General features: G+C 47.4%; 1 protein-coding gene across 1 annotated transcript in view; it reads right to left on the bottom strand.

Annotated features, from left to right (window-relative positions):
• The window catches only part of LOC135827137 (uncharacterized), a 146,384-nt gene that overhangs the window by 33,191 nt on the left and 94,779 nt on the right, over positions 1 to 18,414 (bottom strand). Inside the window, exons 11-20 of the mRNA XM_065339661.1 lie at positions 15,728 to 15,847; positions 13,724 to 13,849; positions 12,197 to 12,319; positions 10,524 to 10,700; positions 7,495 to 7,617; positions 6,972 to 7,094; positions 4,815 to 4,937; positions 3,721 to 3,867; positions 2,160 to 2,288; positions 803 to 1,231 (exon numbers count right to left, since the gene is read on the bottom strand). Of these exons, the coding sequence (XP_065195733.1) occupies positions 803 to 1,231; positions 2,160 to 2,288; positions 3,721 to 3,867; positions 4,815 to 4,937; positions 6,972 to 7,094; positions 7,495 to 7,617; positions 10,524 to 10,700; positions 12,197 to 12,319; positions 13,724 to 13,849; positions 15,728 to 15,847 (1,620 nt within the window). The remainder of the gene's footprint in view (positions 1 to 802; positions 1,232 to 2,159; positions 2,289 to 3,720; positions 3,868 to 4,814; positions 4,938 to 6,971; positions 7,095 to 7,494; positions 7,618 to 10,523; positions 10,701 to 12,196; positions 12,320 to 13,723; positions 13,850 to 15,727; positions 15,848 to 18,414) is intronic.

The raw sequence follows: 18,414 nt of genomic DNA, 5'->3' as shown, positions 1-18,414 counted from the left end.
TTACGAGTTATGACCAACTGGCCACCAATTTAACCAGATAATAAGAGAGTGCGACAACAGGTACACAACTGACAGGGAGCACTGAGGCATGAGGCATGAGACATGAAGTTATTGAATGTCTCAGCACTCCCTGTCAGTTGTGCGCCGTGTTGTCACACTCGCTGGTTTGCGCATTATCTGGTCAACTTGGAGGACAGTTGGTCATGATAGGGTATTCACACGATGTGAAAATGAACGAAAACACGTTTGTATAAAAGTGGACACCGGGCTGCCCATCGGATTCACACGACAACAGACCCGTGCAAATCTCGCATCCGTCTGCGTGCTCATGTAACTTGAGTACCATACTCAAGTACTCTCGCTGTTTTTACATGCGCGCGCAAAGCACAAACGTGGGCCTAGGATCCCCGATCCAGTTTACCAAGATTTTGCACGCGCTACGGTCACACGAGTAAAAAGAGTACCACACATGTGAGTTTGCCAGTCGTGTGAATCCCCTATAACTCGAAACATTTTGTCCTTTCTTTTTTTATCCATGATTACATCCAGGGGCACCACAGGGCAGTTGGGAGTTGTACAACTGGGGTTCGGGGGATCTCCCCAGGGGAAAATCGGATTTTTCGGCCAACAGGACACGTTGTAGCGCTCCACAAGGTGCTCTGGGCGGACCATCCTGGATGAGAAGTGGTGCGAGCATGGTCATACTGGTCATACCATGTGTGACACTACCCCTGCCCATCGACTCAACATTCCGTGTTGGTCACGTGACGATTGCAATTGCGAGTCTAGAATGTCCACTTACCTGTCACGCAGACCTTTCCATTCCCGGTGTACCCCGTGTGACAGGTGCACAGGAATCCAGGTGTGGTATCGGCACACATAGCGTTCTTTGAACACGGCGATTGTAAACACTCGTTTATATTCACACACTCGCTGCCCCCTTGCTGATATCCGTCAGCGCACAGACATGAAAAACTGCCCACCGTGTTGAAGCATGACATGCTTCTGTCAGTACAGTACGTCAGGCATTCGTCTGTGTCTATGCACTTGGCAACAGCAGGGCCGGCGGTCACAGTCCTGCTGGAGCTGGTGGTGGCTGTGGTGATGGTGCTGGTATTGGTGCTGAGGTGATAACCGGGCTGACATTTACACGTGTAGGAGCCGACGCTGTTACTGCAAATGCACTGCGGGTCACGGCTCACCGCACTGCCGTCAAGGCATTCGTCAATGTCTGTTGCCATAAGAACAGGGCACAAGAACAAAATGAGAAAAACGTGAAAACAATGTTCAGGGAGCGGAGATAGCACTAGTCACAATCATGCAAAACACTTTTGGCTCCAAACTGCACTTGAGAAGTTTACAAGAAAAATCATATCAAAGCCTGTCTCGTGAGCCTAGCTCTATTGTTGACATACAGAGGAATACATGGTTTGACGGAAATCCTGCGTTCAATAGAAGTCTATAGTAGGTTTTAAAAGCATAAGGTTTATAAGCCTCTAGACATTTTCGAAGAATTCAAATTTCGTAAAGCGTGAGGTCCTCAATTTATGCTTTTGCTGTAGCTCTATAAGTTGCTGTATTTTCCATTTTTCCATTATTCCCTGTACTTACCCATGATGAGAAAGGAACGAAAACGTTCGGTTACCCAATTGGCTTACTTGACTGTGTGGATAGCTTCGGAGCTGACACCTTCTTTTTCGAAATTCAAATTTTGCGGCTTGAGCTTTTTCAGAAATTTCTTCGGGATATCGCTCAGGCAATTTCCCCAACTTTTCTCATATTATAGATTTCTATGCAATTGGATAACAAAACCCAAAATGGAAATTTCTATGCACAAAGTAATCACAGATCTGGCTTAACGTTTTTTTTTTAAACCAGATGTCTATACACACTGTGGCACAGTGACATTAGCTACTACAGCAGTGATCGTGCATGGCTTCAGTACGCGGTATTTCGATAGCACTCGCTTCATCGAATATTGTTGTATTTGAGTAGGGTTGCAATTTACTTATCACATTCTTCCTTTCATGCAATTGTTTTCAGCACTTGAATTGTGTTCTGCTCCTCCATAACAAATAATTAGCTTGGTTCGGGAACTAAACAGCCATGCACCGTGCACAGTGCACACAGCACAACAGCAGCAACAGCAGTCTGATTACCGTCGCATGCTCTGCCGGTCCAGCGATATCCCGAGCGGCACGTGCAGCTAAACGAACCGGCCGTGTCCGTGCAGGCGAGAGCGTTTGCGCCGCAGACGGCCGACACACCAGCCTGGCATTCATCTATGTCTGCACGCATTGCGGAAAGAAATACATGCAGCACACAGCAATGAAGCAAACAAATCTTTTTCCGCTGTTTAATACTCGGGAGTTTCGTGTGAAACGTTCATCAGACAGCATATGACCAAGAATATAATTATACGGAGGAAAGAGATGCATGTACATGCAGCATAGCGCACAACCATAATAATTATTTGGAGACAGAGCCTGGTGCCGATGCTCAGCTGAAGCAAATGGTCGGTCTCATCTTCGAGGAAAAAGCTGAAAAGATTTGGCTTCACATCTTTGTCATGTGAATAAATTTGTGCAGAAAGTGATCACAGGGTGAGTGGACAGTGGAACCAACATGGCCGACATAATGTGACCCATAGATGCTGGGTTTGAGTGGAGTTGGAACCAACATGTGCGATGTCATGTCACCCACAGATGCAGGGTTTGAGTGGAGTTGGAACCAACATGGCCGATGTCATGTGACCCACAGATGCAGGGTTTGAGTGGAGTTGGAACCAACATGGCTGATGTCATGTGACCCACAGATGTAGGGTTTGAGTGGAGTTGGAACCAACATGGCCGATGTCATGTGACCCACAGATGCAGGGTTTGAGTGGAGTTGGAACCAACATGGCCGATGTCATGTGACCCATAGATGCAGGGTTTGAGTGGAGTTGGAACCAACATGGCCGATGTCATGTGACCCACAGATGCAGGGTTTGAGTGGAGTTGGAACCAACATGGCCGATGTCATGTGACCCACAGATGCAGGGTTTGAGGGGAGTTGGAACCAACATGGACGACATCATGTGACCCATCCATGCAGGGGTTGAGGGGAGCCAGCATGGCGTCTGTTAAAGTCTACAGATTTCTGCCTCCCAGGGCTAACGTTAGAACACATGTAGGCCGCACAGGCTGCACTGCTGCTGCCTGTATATACACTGTCACACTGAACTTTGCTAAAACGATATTTCAGCCGCAACAAATTAAATTTTTAAAAGGCTGAAAGTGCCCAGGTCGAAAATAGCCGAAAAAAGTGCGCGCCGCATATTTGTTGACTTTACAGTGGACTAGATATTAGGGCACCTCCCACAGTAAACCAGGACACCCACTGTTAGCATTTTTGTAAGTTGTACTTTTATTTATGGATTCTTCACTGGCCTTGGCCTCAATCGTGGGAGTCCCCGTCAACGGCTTATGACAAGGAAGAAGCCAAAGAGAAAGTGAAAATAAAAGGAAAAGGATAGAAAGATGCTGGGTGGTACGGTAGTGTCGGTCGCCGAAGAACTGGGGGTGAGGGTCAGCCTCCTAGCCGAGACCGTACTTGTTTTCATGTGTCATAGTCTGTGCACAGTTGAGTCACCATGTCTACATTGGTATGCTGTGCTTGATGATATTCTAGCCTGGTCGTCCTTCGGCGTCCGTACTATAGCCATTCTCCTGAACTCACCTTCACACTGGCCAAGGGTGTTCTTGGTGAATCCCGGATCACACACACAAGTGTATGCTCCGACAGTGTTATTACAGTGGGAGTTAACCGGGCATTGGTATCTCGACAATGACGACGACGACGAGCCCAGCGAGCATTCGTCTACGTCTATATACACGCAGACATACACATGCAGACACACACACGCACGGACACATGCAGACTCACTCAGACACACGCATACTCGTACACACACACACACACACACACACACACACACACACACACACACACACACACACACACACACACACACACACACACACACACACACACACACACACACACACACACACACACACACACACACACACACACACACACACACACACACACACACACACACACACACACACACACACACACACACACACACACACACACACACACACACACACACACACACACACACACACACACACACACACACACACACACACACACACACACACACACACACACACACACACACACACACACACACACACACACACACACACACACACACACACACACACACACACACACACATGAGCGCACGAGCGAGCTCGCACACGCACACGCACACGCACACGCGCACACACACACACACACACACACACACACACACACAAGAGCACCATCAAATATGGAACTGCTTCTCTGGACCAAACATTTCTGTCCACCTAACCTGGCCTTTTGCCCTCATCCCAATCATCTTGAGCACTGAAAAGTTCTGAAATTGGAGCAGTCTCGTTAACTTTTGAAAGGCCAATTTTGACCGAATAACGTTACAGGCTCAAAACCAACTATAAATTCGAAAACATGGGCCTCTTGATGAAATTTAGCATGATAAACCTGCCCGAATTTCGCAAAACCTGGCCAAATTTCTAAGTCCAGATTTGACTTTTCCAGCCTCGATTGTGGCAATGAGGAATAGCACGGGTCACACAACGCAGGATGTGCTGCTGTTTTCATGATATCTGGCACTGTAGGTGCAAGACACCAAAAGATTGGGGTGCGGGATTTTGGATGAACCTTCTCTAAAAGGGAAGCTTCCAAGCAGGGTCACTGACCTTCGCAGTAGCTTCCATTGCCAGAGTATCCCTTTGAGCAACTGCAGGTGAAGGTCTGTATCCCGTCCAGGCATTCCGCCGTCTGTATACACGGCGGTGGCATGACGCGGCAGTAATCCACATCTGTGTTCACGTGTGTGTATGTGTGTTGACGTGTGTGTGTGTGTGCGTGCATGTGTGTGCGCGTGAATGTGTGCGCGCGTGCAGCATGTGCGTGCATGTGAGGAGGGTGTGTATGTGCAATGATAAGCAAAACGAAAGAAAACAAAACAGTGAAGAAGTAATTAGTCCCGCAGTGAAGCCTGGTTGGCTATCACCCCTCTCTCGCACTTTGTGTGCCAATTGGTCATGGACCACGAGTTGATTGAAATCAAATACAGTAAAACCTATCAAGGCGACCACTCGGATAAGGCGACCACCTGTCCAATAGGGGCACTACAAATAATGATCAATCCAGAATACATGAAAACCAGAGTGTGCAGCTCGGATGGGTTGCTGTCACGGCGGAATTCCGCGATTACATCATTTTAGTGATGTAGTGCGTACAAGCAGGATTCGAGCAGGTCTCTTTCTGCACAACTGCAGCTCAGTTGTACGCACTCCGCCATTTCCCGCCTCAGATCTGCGCCAAATATGATGTAATCACGGAATTCCGCCGTGACAGACACCCATAGTAGAAAAGGCCCCAAGCTGCACACTCTGGTTTTCATGTACTCTTGGTTCAATGGATGCTATTTCCAGTCAAATAATCCTGGACAAGAATATACCTGGTAAAAGAGGCCACGTTTTGAAGGTTCCTTGAGCGGTCGTCCTAGACAGGTTTCACTGTAAAATTAAAAAAAAGCTGCCAAAATCCCAGACTAGTCCACTGAGCTCTTCTTCCGCGCTATGCAACCAAGCGGTTTTGCATTTCTCATTCAGAAACCTATGCACAAGACTGCTAACATGACGATAGCCAATGGGGGCTCGTGGCCAGCCTGTAGTGAGAGTGCCCACCAAACGTGCCTCAGTTCCAAAAAGGAAGTTTATGCCAGTATTCTGACGGGGAGGGAGGGGTTGGGTTGAACGAAATAATTCGTTTCGTGATAAATTTTCGATATTTACGGACGACCCATGATTAGTTTTAACAAGAGTACATAACCCCCCAGAGTGTGCAACGCCTGATCCAGCTCTGCATAGGGTTTTGGTCGAGCGGAATCGGATCTTCGCGTCATAATACCGTACAAACCTGAGGGGAACCCGGGGAGTCGCGGGTACTCTTCGATCAAAAACAATGGTGCCCTGCCTTGAGACCGGCCTTGCACTGGTGTGGAGTGTACGCATGACATCAGAAGATCCGATTCCGCTCGACCAAGACCCTACACAGAGCTGGATCGGCGTTGCACACTCTGGGGGGTTATGTACTCTTGCTTTTAACCTATTTTTAACGCTGCCAGCAGATCCCAGTGTGCAAAAAAACCCGAGTCAAAAGCCTTCAACCTTCATGGAGTTCTGGTTGTTTAACTAACTGCATTTACATCGTTTGAAATCTTTTATTCTCATGATGGCCTGTGGCCAATAAGGGAATTGTTTTATAAAGCATTGTGCTGGTTAGTGTCCTCTTCTGTGGTCTGTATCCATGTGAAGAGAAGGCAACTGAAGTGCTTGTGAAAACAGGGCAAATGTTGATCGTAAACTCGGAGCCAGAAGCTTGTCTTTTCTTAGCTCAGGGTCAGTCAGCGGTATCTCCAAGAAAATTCATTATAAATTATTATACCGTGAACCTTCCATGAACCTTCCAAGTTGGAAGGCCGCTGGTGAGCGCTATCGAGCAGTGCTCAAGCTGACTTTAATGCCGTGGAATGTCTCAGTACTCCTTGTCAGTTTTGTGCTAGATTGTGCACGTCCGACTGTTCAAAATCTGGTTTAGTTGGTGGACTCGATCGCAGAACTTGTGCTCACAATTTCCATGTTTTAAAATTCATTCTCCATGCACACGTACAGAGCATGGTCACCCTGTACCACACACCATCCCATTGTTCCCTATTGTCCTTTTCATGTTCTCCCGTTCTCCTTTTCCCGGTGGCGGTGGGGCAGTGTTGTTGAAGGAAACAAAGAAAGGAAAAAGAACAACGATTTAATGGTCTGGATGACTAGTAACAAACCTGGCAGACTCACCCTGGCATTCCTGGTTTACCGAGCCAAATCCGGGCAAACAAGGACAGGCGTAGCTGCCAATGGAGTTGACGCAGTCGGAGTTCTTGCGGCACACACCTGGTGTTGCCTTGCATTCGTTCACGTCTGTAGCCAATATATGACATACACATATGCATGCGTGCACGCACGCACACACGCACACGCACACGCACACGCACACACACACACACCCACGCACACACACACACAAACACACTGACAAAGAGATACACAGTGGCATCGACAGACGCAACCACCATGCAGGGGTCACTATGACTTGGTTGTTGAGGCGCTCTCACAGCTCACAACTACAACATTATCTTCACACGTACCTGTGCTCTCTCTCACAAATACACACACACACACACACACACACACTCACACGCACACACACACACACACACTCACACACACACACACACATACACACACACACACACACACACACCCAAACACACACACACTCATTCACAGCTCACAACCAGCACATTTTCTTCACACATACCTGTACACTGCTTGCCATTACCGGTATACCCTACTCTACAGGTGCAAGAGTAGCTAGCAACTGAGTTACTACAGTTTGCATTTGCATCACAATTGCCGTTGTTCACACTGCATTCGTCAATATCTGCAGTACACACACAAAAATCACAATGCATATTGGGGTTTTTTTGTCGGGTTCAGGAATTCTTTTCAGTATCAGGTTAAGTTTTTTTTCGTCCGGTGTCGGGTTCGGGAAATTTTCTTTCTCTATCGGGCTCTCAGATGGTGAGCTGAGGAAATACTTTAAATTAACTTGAAAACATAGAAGACAGTGGGGCACAAGTTATCCGACTGGTGCTAAATTGTGCACCAGGCCAACTGTTCAAAATCTGGTTTAGTTGGTGAACTCTGTGAACGCATACCTTGCGATCCACTGGTTGCCATGCTTTCAATTTGGTATCGGATTCGGGAAATTTTCTTGGGATACCGGGTTTGGAATTTTTCAATTATCGGTTTTGGGAATTGTCTTCCGGTATCAAGTTCGGGAAATTTCTTTCTGGTTTCAGGTTAGAGGATTTTCTACAAAATCTAATATCGGGTTTGAGGATTTTTTGGTCCCGCGCACTGTATTCATCATCTTCGTTGGCCAAACAAAGATAGCTATAGGAAGTAGTTCAGAGCAGACCCGCTCTTTCTCATCCACTCTGCAACAGTATCAAACTCATTTATCAATCTAGATCAGTGTGCATGTCAAAATCTGTTCAAAATCTGGTTTAGTTGGCGGACTCGATCGCATAACTTGTGCCCACGATTTCCATGTTACTACTGAGATTATCAATTCTTACAAGTTATTCTGCAAAACTGCACTCCTTTAGGTTTGCAATTCGATACAATTGCAGATTGAATGGTAAAGCGTGAGTCTGGTCTTAGAACGAGTTCCTATGAATGAATCTGTAGGGAGCCTAACCACTGCACTACCCGCTACCTACTATTGAGGAAATGTTAGCGAAATTGTCCGGGGGAGATAAATTCACCAAATTGGATCTCTCCCAAGCCTATCACCAACTGGAGCTTGATCCAGCTTCTCGGCCGTACACGACAATCTCGACTCACAAGGGGTTGTATGAATACGTGAGATTGCCGTTTGGCATTCACTCGGCAGTGGCAATTTTCCAACGCACAATGGAATCCATATTGGCAGATCTGCCTGGGTGCATCGTCTATGTGGATGACATCCTGATTACTGGGAAGGATGAGGATGAACACCACAACAACCTGATCAGGGTACTACGTCGCCTACAGGAGGTCGGGATGAAGCTTAATCCCAGTAAGTTTCATTTCATGATGGATGAGATTTCCTACCTGGGTCACACGATTTCTAGTGCTGGTGTGGCTCCTACAGCGGATAAGATTGAGGCAATGCGGGACGCTAAGGCTCCTTTGAATGTTATCGAGCTTCAATCATTCATTGGAACGGCGAATTTCTTGCGACGGTTCATACCTCATTTCGCAACAATAATGGTACCTCTGTACAATCTGGTGAAGAAATCTGCTGAATGGCAATGGGACCCCGGAATTTCAGTGCGGCCAAGCTGTCCTGGCTTTGAATTTCGGCAAAGGAGGAGATAAGTGGGCCCCAGCCGTGGTCATGGCTGTTCTCAGTCCGATGACGTATCAGATACAAGTCGGTGATGCAATGTGGAAACGCCATCGCAACCAGCTCCGTCCTCGGCAAATCCCTCAGTTCGATGCAGGGGTGTCTGAGCAGAGTGGAGCAAGTTTAACAGCCCAGGCACAGCCGTCACTCAGCAACAACGACGCCAGTGTCACGGCAGCGGAGCTAGGCGCGCCGATCTCAGCAACAACCGGTATGAGTGAGTCTGCGTCGGTTAGCACTTCACGTGCCAGCTACAGCAAGACGTCGTCACCGCAAGCTGAACGACGGTCAACCCGCGCTACTGTTCGACCAGTTCGTTCCAAGGATTGACGTTCAGAACACACAGTTCATATAGACCTATTCTAGTCTGTGGAGTTAAAATGATATATTTTGGACTCTGCTGGATATTGTATATAATTATATATTTATGGTGTATATATGGTGTATAGTGTATCATGAGATATTATGTCTCGGCAGTTGTGAGTTTTGAGATTGTATGTTGATATGTTTACTATTGCATAGTTCTAGATGCTTCGCCTCAACTAGTGAGGGGGAAATTGTCATGTCCTGGACATGGACCATATGTATGCAGTGCGCATGCTCGCACGTGAGCTTGGTCTTTTTCGGATATGGTGTTTGAGATGTACTGAAATGTGTAATGGCCTCGAGTGTGAGTGTGATCGAGCTGGATGAGTCCGAGTAGAACCCACCTGGGGTAGGACACAACATACTCCATTCTTACTGCTGGACATGGCCATCCAAGTAATCGTATATTTTATTATTTTGCCATTATGTTCTCGATCTCAGCATGTCTTGAGCTTTGAAGCACTATCTTTACACAATTCAATGTAGTGCATCTATGTTCTACTACAGCCCAGCCAGAGTCCTCAATGAAGTGGTTGAACAAGTGCGAGTGCACTAGTGAGTGCATGTGCTAAAAATAATAGTAATTCTACATAACCGCTAAGCTTATGACGTAAAATAGCCGCTATGTCGTAATGTGTACAAAATACATGTACTGCATGGGTTCCCTGTCATGAATATTACCCGCGCCCTCCCCTCGGCTGAACTCTGGATCCGCCGCTGAACGTCATGCTAAAACCAACTATGATCTCAAAGCAAATGCCGATGCTTTGAAGGTAGGACAGTTTGTTTGGCGGTACCGATACCCCCAAGCTGGCGACAGCCCTAAGTTGTTCCGGTATTGGGATGGCCCGCGGCAAGTCTCTGTTGTTCACTCCCCCCTAGTCTACACCATTCAACGGCTTGGCGTCCATTCATCCCGGCCGACCACTATCATGACCGTCCACAGGAATAGATTAAAGCGAATCTTTGGCCCTGTGAACCTCCCACCTGTGGACGCCCCGGGGCCGGGCCTCATTGTACGCACTCACCTATGCACGCAACAGAGTTGGACCATGATCCGTTATTCAAACAGACAATCGATGTCACATAAGCCGGCTTGAGTTCAAAGCCGGAGTTGCAGATTGGGGTTTGCAAGCTGTTGTATGTCGTGGGCGAGGCAGGTGTGAATCGACCGTTCGTAATCGGCGCTGGTCCGCAGTCGACGTCTGCTCAGATGAAGGCACATACGCACACGTGTGCACACGCCCATACACACACACACATGCATGCACGTGCACGCACACACACACAAACACACACACACACGCAAACACACAAACACACACAAACACACACACACAAACACATGCACAAACACACACACACACACACACACAGGCATGTTCATCAAAAAGGTACAGGAGTGTGGACTGTGTGCGAAGGGTACATTGGTCACTTAACTTTAAGTTACAACGGAAACCAGCCAGGTCCCCGAAACTGACAAGTTTACACTCCGAATACCACATTCTTACACAGAATAGCGAAAGCAATAGAGTTCCTACAGGGAAGTGTAAAAGTGCAATAGGGCGTACAGGTTGTTCCCCTAAATTGCATAAAATACCGTCATGGCACGTATGAAAGCCATGTTTGTTTCCGCAGAAGTCGATGCAAGGGCAAGGCTTTTATTCAAATCAATAATTGCATTCAAACAAGGTGTTTCAATGCAACTACAGCGCTCATTGCCTGCAAGGGAAGATTTCTCTCTCTCTTTCTTTTTTAGTCTATCTTTCTGTGTGTGTGTGTGTGTGTGTGTGTGTGTGTGTGTGTGTGTGTGTGTGTGTGTGGGTGTGTGTGTGTGTGTGGGTGTGGGTGTGTGTGTGTGTCTGTTTGTCTATCTGTACGTACGTCCGTCCGTCCATCTGTCTGCCAGTCTCTCTGCCAGTCTGTCTGTCTGTCTGTCTGTCTGTCTGTCTGTCTGTCTGTCTGTCTGTCTGTCTGTCTGTCTGTCTGTCTGTCTGTCTGTCTGTCTGTCTGTCTGTCTGTCTGTCTGTCTGTCTGCCTGTCTTTCGGTGCGTCGGTCGTTCCGTCCGTCCGTCTGTCTGTCTCACACCCCCCCCCCTCTCTCTCACCCCCCCCCCCTCTCTCTCTCTCTCTCTCTCTCTCTCTCTCCCTCTCCCTCTCCCTCTCCCTCTCCCTCTCCCTCTCCCTCTCCCTCTCCCTCTCCCTCTCCCTCTCCCTCTCCCTCTCCCTCTCCCTCTCCCTCTCCCTCTCCCTCTCCCTCTCCCTCTCCCTCTCTCCCTCTCCCTCTCCCTCTCCCTCTCCCTCTCCCTCTCCCTCTCCCTCTCCCTCTCCCTCTCCCTCTCCCTCTCCCTCTCCCTCTCCCTCTCCCTCTCCCTCTCCCTCTCCCTCTCCCTCTCCCTCTCCCTCTCCCTCTCCCTCTCCCTCTCCCTCTCTCTCTCTCTCTCTCTCTCTCTCTCTCTCTCTCTCTCTCTCTCTCTCTCTCTCTCTCTCTCTCTCTCTCTCTCTCTCTCTCTCTCTCTCTCTCTCTCTCTCTCTCTCTCTCTCTCTCTCGCGCTCTCTCTCCCTCGCTCTCTCTCTCGCTCTCGCGCTCTCGCTCTCGCGCTCTCTCTCTCTCTCTCTCTCTCTCTCTCTCTCTCTCTCTCTCTCTCTCTCCATCTCTCTGGTTTGCAGCTCACAGCTAGAACATTCTCTTCACACATACCTGTACACTGGTTGCCATTACCGGTAAACCCTACGTTACAGTTGCAAGAGTAGCTACCGACTGAGTTAGCACAGTTTGCATTTGCATCACAATTGCCGTTGTACACACTGCATTCGTCAATATCTGCAGTACACACAATAATGCACCCACACAAACGCACGCACGCACGTACACACACACACACACACACACACACACACACACGTTGAGTGTAAGCACACACACACGAGCATGTGTGCATGTGCGCACATTCGCCAACAAAGCTCTCTTACCCTAAACATATTGAACCAGCTGAACTTTCCAGAATTAAACAATGCAGCCTAGCACTGCAGTAGTGCTCCGGGAACTCTGGCCGAAAGGGCTTTGTCATACCCTCAACTTGCACGGCTGTTGATGTGCTGGAAGTGATATGAACAAGGATGGACGTATCCCTGTAGAAAAAGGCTACCGGAAGCATTTTTCAATTGTTGCTGTTGACTTTTATTTTACTTAACCAATTGCACAGGCATGATTGCCTTCTTACCGGCCCATAGGTCCGGTTCTTTGTCTAGATTTATTTGTCCGTGCACCCCGACCTTCATCACACACGAAAAACATGCGGGGTGTGCAGGCTTACTGCACAAGAAGGTTCTCACAGAAAGATGAAGGAAATTAATTATGAGGAAATGTATAGAGATAAAGACATGCAAGCGGTATAATTATTATTATAGAAATGTTTGTTATGAATTGGTCCGGTCGTACCAATGTCTTTCATACTTTGTATATAATATGTTGTTGTTGATTTTTATTTTCCTTCACCAATTGCACAGGCATGATTGCCTTCTCACCGTCCCATAGGTCCGGTTCTCACAGAAAGATGAAGGAATATGACGGGGACGTGTGCCCTCCTCACCAGTGAACATGTGTTGGTAGCCACAAAGTTGGTCCGGTGTTGACCTGACCAACCAAACCGGTCCGGCACTCGTGACAAGTACAGTGATGTCATTGCAACTTGTCTAGGGTGGCAGCATAGAACGTTGGGTGAGAACTCAGGGAGTGCCTATCGGTGGGGGTGTGTGTGTAGGGGGGGGGGGGGAAGGGGGGTAAGTCTCACAACCACTGGCACAAGCGCCGAGAAACCCCACTAGCTGCATCTGTGTACCCCTTGTGCCTGGCCACAAGTTCCCAGTTGACTGTGGGTAGCAGTGCAGCTGGAAAAACCGCTCCCAGGTAGGACTTGAACCGGATCCACCTCGTATCTCAATCATGGTCTTAGCTCACTGTGTCGGCTGTCTTTCCATGGAAGAACTGCCCACATCACTCACTCCCTGGCTGCATTATTATCGATGCCTGATCTTAGGCTACCTTATGACCCCGAGACGTCCGGTCGGATGCGCCTCGCCAACCACATCAGCAAATCGCCCTTGCTCCCCTTTTTCTTGTTGTCCAGTGTCACTTCAGTTGTCCTCTTTCCCTGACTATTAATAGGGCTGCGTTTGCTAGTAAAAAAATATATATATATATATAAAAAACACGACGGCTGCGTACCTTTGCAGTTCACTCCGTTGCCAGAGAATCCTTTGTCGCATTTACATGTGTAACTTCCATTAGTGTTTGTGCACTGAGCATCAACGGAGCACGGGTTGGGACTTAAAGCAATGCACTCGTTCACCTCTGCAAAGCACACAACGCCAAAAAAACCCAGTTAAAATGGAGAGAGCATTTTCTAATTGTCTGCAATTGTATTAGCCTGATGATGATGGGTCAGGACCGAAAATTTGGTGTAAGGCCATGGTAAAAATTATCTTTGATTCTCAAGTACGCGCGCACCGATTTTTGGCGGCGCACCGACGATTTTTTTTATTTCTATGCATGCATATGCGCGCATGAAAACGGTCAATGCGAAAGGCATGAATCAGGGAGTAGTAAAACACCTGTATTTTTCTACTCCCTGGCCTGAATGTAATAATTATGAACATGTGACCATGACGTACATATGTGTGACCAAGAGTACATAACCAAGAGTGTGCAACTCGACGATCTCCCAGCCCACGGCGGAATTTTTTATGACATCAGTTTTTGGCGGCGGTTTGGCTCACCGATGCCATCATACGTAGCCAGAGATCAAAGTACAACGAATTTGTACATTACAGCTACGGTATACCGGTAGTGGAAGCAGAACAACGGACGACAGATCGATGTGTCTTGAACCTGACGAACTCTCACCGTATTTACAAAACAAGCGCGGGAAAGCATACCCACTTCGTCATGCTTCTGCCAAATGACGCAATAAAAAAATTCCGCCGTGGGTGAACCCATCGCAGCTCAAGATAGGAGTTGCACACTCTTGGTTATGTACTCTTGGTGTGACCCTATCTTTGGAAATAAAAAAATTTGTGGGAAATACAATAAAAAATCGCTCGCTCGCACCGATTTTCACAGGCTCATGACCTGAGAATCAACTTTAGTTTTTTTACCATGGCCTAATGTAAAAAAATTAATTTTAATCGCAGTGAAGAGATCGTTTTGGAGTTTGGAGTTGAGAAGTGAAGTTCCCTAAATGGAGAGAGCATGTCTGAGAATACCAACGCAAGTGTGCAAGTCGATCTTTCTGACTTTGCCAACACAAAATTTTGCAGGCAGGTTTATGTAGGGGTGGATAGCGATCGTGGAAGAGCATTGGATGAGCATGGGGAATTAGAAGAGAATTTGAAGTATACTATATCTTCCGGAGTATACGCCGCATTTCAAACACTCACAATTCTTGTTTAAAAAACCGATACTGTTTACACTACAATAATGAAATGAACGGTGAAATCCAAGACAGACGTCTCTATTCCATAACCAAAAACCGGAGCGCGGCTTATACACCCCAGTGCGGCTTTAATACACACCAGAAAGTACGGTACGTTGAAACTACACCATGTCCCTCGGAAAAAGAAAAAAATCACGGTTCGCGTGAGACTTGGCTAGAGGCCGAGTTTTCCGCATCTGTAGAAACACCGCCATCCTTCAATGATCAAGGCGCAGATGCAGCTCCTAAAGCGGTTGGAGGTCAGGAGATCAGAAAATGATCCAAAAGCCACCAAATACCCAGACGTGTAGACTAGAAATGGCCCAACAAAACAAAACACCGACCATCGAGCAAAAATTGCATCACCAGACTGAAACACACACGCATAAGCACATGAACACATGAACACATGAACACACCGCATGTCCACGGTACATTGTACAGCACAGTGTCATTTGCACGCACACACATGCACACACATGACCATGTGTGGACGTGGTCGCACACGCACGCATATGAACACACGCGCGGGCGCGCACACACACACACACAGACACGTATGCGTGCGGATGATATCGCTTGTAGTAACGCGTCCGGTATGGTGATAAAATCGTGGCAAACAAAAAAGAATACGCTATAGCCAAAATTGGCCATGCCCAGTTTAAACTTTAAATGACTGTCCACCCATATAATTATGGTCAACAGGCGAATGACCATCCTCTCTAGGAAGAACTGTCTGCAGCAAGACGACGCCGTACCTTCACAGTTCACTCCGTCGCCGGAATAGCCGGTGTTACACGCACATGCGTAACTCCCACCGGTGTTTGTGCACTGGGCGTCGACTGAACACGGACTGAACATCGTGCATTCATTCACGTCTAGAAAAAATACAGAAAAACACCTAGACAGTTGTCTAAGGTCCGGGCTGCGTATAATGCTCTATGTCCAGTGGACATTCAGTTAGACTCGGATGGTGAGACAAGAATTTATAGGAAGATATGAGGACCAATGAACTGCAAGTACAGTCAAACCTCTTTAGGACGAACACCAAGGGACCGATGATATTTGTTCGCAATAACGGGAGTTCTTCTTATCCGTATGTTATACCCAGTGAATATACAGTGATTTATCCAATGGTGTTACGAATACTAGTTCTTCTTAAGCAAACATTTGTCGTATCAGTGTTCTTCTTCCTAACAAGGTTTCACTGTAACGCTATAATGTCCACTAACACCACCAGTTACTTGACAATCAACTCGTGCGATAACATTGTAGTTCACTGGTCTTTTCCTTCCTACAAACACACATTCTTGAGGCTGCCATCACACTACGGTACAAAGCGCGGCGCGTCTACGTTAGCCTAAGGAGTGTTGGGGCGGTTGTCATGATGATACATGTGCGGTTTGAAAGTGGGAGCAGAGGAAACGGAAAACATAGACATGGCAGGAGCAGAGGAGGGAGTACACAACTATAATGGATGAACGTGAGTATCTGAGTCTCCCAGTCTTTTTTCCAAACGACCTTGTACGTGAGCTTGAACTTTTGAAATTTCTCCAAAACGTGACCGCGCGTGTATAGATCTAGAACTGTGCCTGTGTGATGCTACGTCCACCCGTTTTGGATTCATCATCGTAGACGTAGACGTAAACGGGAGTCCGTGAGCGTAGCGTGACGACGGGCTTAGGGGCCATCCGGCCATAGCGAAATGTTTCACGGAACGAAAGTCACAACTCTCCCCCACATATCCACCCCACACGGACTTGACATTTAGAAAAAGTCTTTCCTTCTAATAAAACCGATACGCAACACATACGTTGTGTATGTTATGGCGGCCACACACGTAGGCCACAGTAGAACACATTGTTGGTGACCACCAAAAGGTTGGTGTGATAACCTGACCAATCGGACTTATTCCGGCGGGGACCTGTTATGGGCGGGCCCCTAAGATGCTTCACAAATTGGCAAGCAAGCCCAACCGAATGACCATTGTTAAATCCGACACAGACGAATGACGTGAACAATCGTTGTAGCAGTACACACGAAGCTAGCTGTTCCAGTATAGTTCTACCCGCCATCAGGCGTATGGAACCCCGCAAAGATTCAATGGCAAACGTTCAGCGTGTTACCAGTCCCTTTTTCGTTACATTTTTTCATAATTAAAAGAGAAAAGAGAGGAGCAAAAGTTTACAAGTTTTCCATTATCCTCTTCCCACTCACTAGAGTTTTTCATCAATCTACCGTATTTCCGCAAATAAAAGGCCGTCCTCGTATACAACGCCTTCCTCGTATACAAGGCCGGGGCAGGGGGCGATTGAAAAAATAAAAGACTGTCTCCGATTAGAAGACCGGGCCTACTAAATGAGTCTTTGTTCTTGTGTTAAAAATAGAAGACCGTGCTCAAACTGTGGGAAAAAATAGAAGACCGTGCTCAAACTGTGTAGAAGAAAATGGAAGAACGGGGGTAAAACTGTGTGGCGAGAAATAGAAGACGGGGGTCAAACTGGGTTGAAAGAATAAAAGACCGTCCTCGAATACAAGACCGTCCTCGAATGCAAGACCATCTCGAATACAAGACCGTCCTCGATTATAAGGCCGGGTTAGGACGAGGTTGAAAAAACAGTAGACCGGCCTACTATTTGTGGAAATAGGGTATTTATTCTCCTATTAACCCTCTCAGTGCCACGGGCGACTTTAGTCGCCCAGAATGAGTATGTGTGTACAAATAAATTCGTATCTCCACTTCTACACACAGGAGAGTTACAAACGACCACTCTACGTGTTCAGGAAGACCTTGGCTATCGACTCATCACATCGCTTTGTGTCCGTGGGGATAGATATCGCCAGGGCGAAGCCTGAAGTGCGCGCGCTCGGACAAACAATTGTCGCGCGTAGAAAACATGACGTATGCGCATCGCGGGTTTCTCTATTTCTTTCGCGGCAACCCATGCGTATTGGGTATCAAAACATCGAGATTTTCAGTGGCTTTTGGGCCAACTTTGTCCGAATTTCGTGCGTTGAACGTTGACTGCACTGTGATCGATCGCGCGCGTGAGAAAGTGCAGATGCTACGAAAATGCAGAAAACGGACTTCGCTCAGGCGCCCTCGCGAGGAAGACTATTTTCGCTGCATTTTCTCTTCACAGCTGTCTGTCTGGCCATGATATCTTTCCAGAGAGCCATCGTTTGTAAAGATCCGTGGATATACAGCTGAGCTATGAAAAATTTGAGTTTGGCTCAACTCAGAAAAATTTGAATTTTTCTGACCCCCTTGGCACTGAAAGGGTAAGCCGTGGTGGGATTCCACCCCATCGCCTTTCATTGACAAAGATCCGGTTGGAATAGAAACCATCAATTTGGGGAAAAGAAAATCAAGAAGGGGCTCTTTCGGTGGTAATGGTAATGTTGTTGGTTGTGTTGGTTGTGGCGGTGGTCGCGGAGGGGGCGG

Source organism: Sycon ciliatum, chromosome 11, assembly GCF_964019385.1.
Source record: "Sycon ciliatum chromosome 11, ocSycCili1.1, whole genome shotgun sequence".
Lineage (NCBI taxonomy): Eukaryota > Metazoa > Porifera > Calcarea > Leucosolenida > Sycettidae > Sycon > Sycon ciliatum.
Note: the sequence above shows the minus strand (reverse complement) of the source record. Positions and strands in the feature narration are given on the sequence as shown.